The sequence below is a fragment of the Octopus bimaculoides genome, chromosome 3, assembly GCF_001194135.2.
Source record: "Octopus bimaculoides isolate UCB-OBI-ISO-001 chromosome 3, ASM119413v2, whole genome shotgun sequence".
Lineage (NCBI taxonomy): Eukaryota > Metazoa > Mollusca > Cephalopoda > Octopoda > Octopodidae > Octopus > Octopus bimaculoides.
Genome location: NC_068983.1, coordinates 105,466,587 through 105,468,982, shown reverse-complemented (window position 1 = coordinate 105,468,982; position 2,396 = coordinate 105,466,587). Strand labels below are relative to the sequence as shown.

At 30.9% G+C, this 2,396-nt stretch overlaps 1 protein-coding gene across 4 annotated transcripts in view; it reads left to right on the top strand.

The window, feature by feature from the left end:
• The first annotated feature begins 212 nt into the window (after nucleotides 1-212).
• Nucleotides 213-2,396, top strand: part of LOC106870549 (ataxin-10) — a 60,757-nt gene continuing 58,573 nt past the window's right edge. The window contains exons 1-2 of one of the 4 annotated variants that reach the window (XM_014916675.2): nucleotides 213-596; nucleotides 1,411-1,725. In XM_014916675.2, coding sequence (XP_014772161.1) covers nucleotides 1,583-1,725 — 143 coding nt within the window. In that variant the 5' untranslated portion in view covers nucleotides 213-596; nucleotides 1,411-1,582. The remainder of the gene's footprint in view (nucleotides 597-1,410; nucleotides 1,726-2,396) is intronic. The other 3 variants (XM_014916673.2, XM_052966408.1, XM_014916674.2) reach the window with 3 other exon arrangements.

The window sequence follows — 2,396 nt, the reverse complement described above, 5'->3', positions numbered from 1 at the left end:
AGTAGCACTGCTACCATAGCACAAAGAGAAGCGCACCACGTAAGAATCTTATGTTACAGTTTGAACTAAATATTAAACCTGAGATATGCGGGAAATTTAAAAAAAAAAAAAAAGGATTATATTACGAATAGCACACTTAAGTGGCAATATACTACACTTTATCGTGCAGTTACTGTTAATACTTCATTTAGAGAATTAACATTAGTTATTTTAATGTTTCGTCAAAAAATTATTTATATTATAATGTAAAAGCATAAATAATCAATTCCCTTTATCATTAGTAGTGTAAGTCCAGTTTGATTTTAAAATAGTCACACAAATCGCAAGGGAGCGAAAGGCAATCAATCGTCCAGTTTTACACTACATGTAACAGTTGTAGTTTTGGAACGCTTCGCTTTTCACAAAAACAATTTTATTTTTTACATTTTCTGTCAACCACATACAACCACAGATCCTGTGTTGTTGCTCATAGCAGTCAAAGCTCCCTCAAGAAATATTATACATGGACTTACCGAGACGAAAAATTATTTTTAGTTGATCACGCGACTTCTTTTCATTTGTTTGAACCAATATTAAACGGTGGAAAATATATTTTGGTAAAATGTTTTCACTATTTTATAAGTTTCACTCAGTAATTTGTTTCTGTCATTTTAAAATTAAGAAAATGTTGAGGAATGGATCGCTGTTATTTCTACTAGGCGAGTGACATATGGAGGCTATGTGGCTTACTGAGAGCCTCAAGTGTTAAAAAAAAGAAAAAAAAAGAGTGAAAAGGAGAAATATTTAAAATGAAAAGCGAATTAATTCAGTGTAATGCGAAACTGGACTAGCGCCAAAACTGATCCGGGACAATTTACTAACATCAAAAGGCTGATCCAGTCTAGCAGTTGATAGCAAAACTCAGATAACAGATATACATAAACAATTTCCTCAACATTTTAAAGAATTGTTATCTGTTTTTAGTTTGAAGTAAAAATAAAATTGAAAACACACACACATACATATACAAGAAATTTAAAAAGATACGTTTTGTTTATCGTTTTATGGTTTTGTCAACTGAACAAGTTGACAAACCCATAAAGTTATAAAAAGGTATCTATGTAATGTACGCACTGTCATGTTTGTGTGCATACAACCACACGTTTGTATGTATGTACATATATTTGTATGTATACACAAACACAGGAACTTTTAAAACGAAGTTAAATGTGTAAAAGTGAATATATATGAGGTTATGTTTTTACAGATTAGCACACTAAAGTGTTATAAATTATATATATGTATATATATATTGTGTATAGATTAAAAACAGTTTTAGCATTGAATTATAACGTTCAATAATGATAAAACAGAAACAATTAACTTTTTGACGTCTCATTTCATGCTAAATATAACTTTAATATCTTGCAGTGTGGAGAGCTCTACCATGCTTACAAGTAGTACCCCGGGTAACAACACCATAAACTGATCAGTGTTTTACTAATAACAACACTAATCGAAATTGCACTTATTTCAGCTGCTGTAGATATTCATATTTAAGCCGATATCTTCTTCACATATGTAAACCAACAACGAGTTTACCATGGACCCAGACACGGCGGCTGCCAACATTCGTTCCTTATCATGTAAGTTGGACACAGAATTAAAAAAAAATACCGATTGGAACAAGGTTGTCGAAATATTAAAAGAAATCAGCGAAATATTCAAGACAGAGAGCAGCCGTAGGTAAGACACCTTCCAGCTCTTTTCACTAATATATAACCGTTATTTAATTTCCGAAAAGTAAGAACACGATAATGTTTAATCTTAATTGCCACTAAATATTTTCGTCTCTCCTCTTTCATCTGCACTTGTTTGCTGGGCCGAAGTTAAATTTATTTATTTTTCTTTAAAAAACTAATTCACTTTTCATACTCGTGTTCTTTTTTCTTATGTTCAATGTCTACTTTAAATTTTCAGTCTCCCCTTTAACGTTCTAATTATGTGTCATTTCCGATATAAACGATAATAACACTTCTTATTTAGTCTATGCTTTAAATTATTCAAGCACACAGAGACAGGGGACTCAGTTGCTCGTATTTTGATTTTTAACATTCATCATTGCTATGATTATTACATAACAAGCATTACTTGATAACAGTTTGTTTTCTTCAGTCACACCCATGTTATTACTTATAATCGACCGCTGGATTAAAATAGACATGTAAACAAATGTTCTGAAAAACTGAATGAATGAAGCAATATGAAGGGCATAGCTACTGTAACTATATTGTTTGATTTATCTATGCTATTGAATTGCTTCAGGGAGCTAGTTATGTGAATTTCTATCATTGTTCTTTCTTTTCCTAGTCATTTCAATTACAAAAAAAATATTTAAAATATTTTTTAAACGTTGA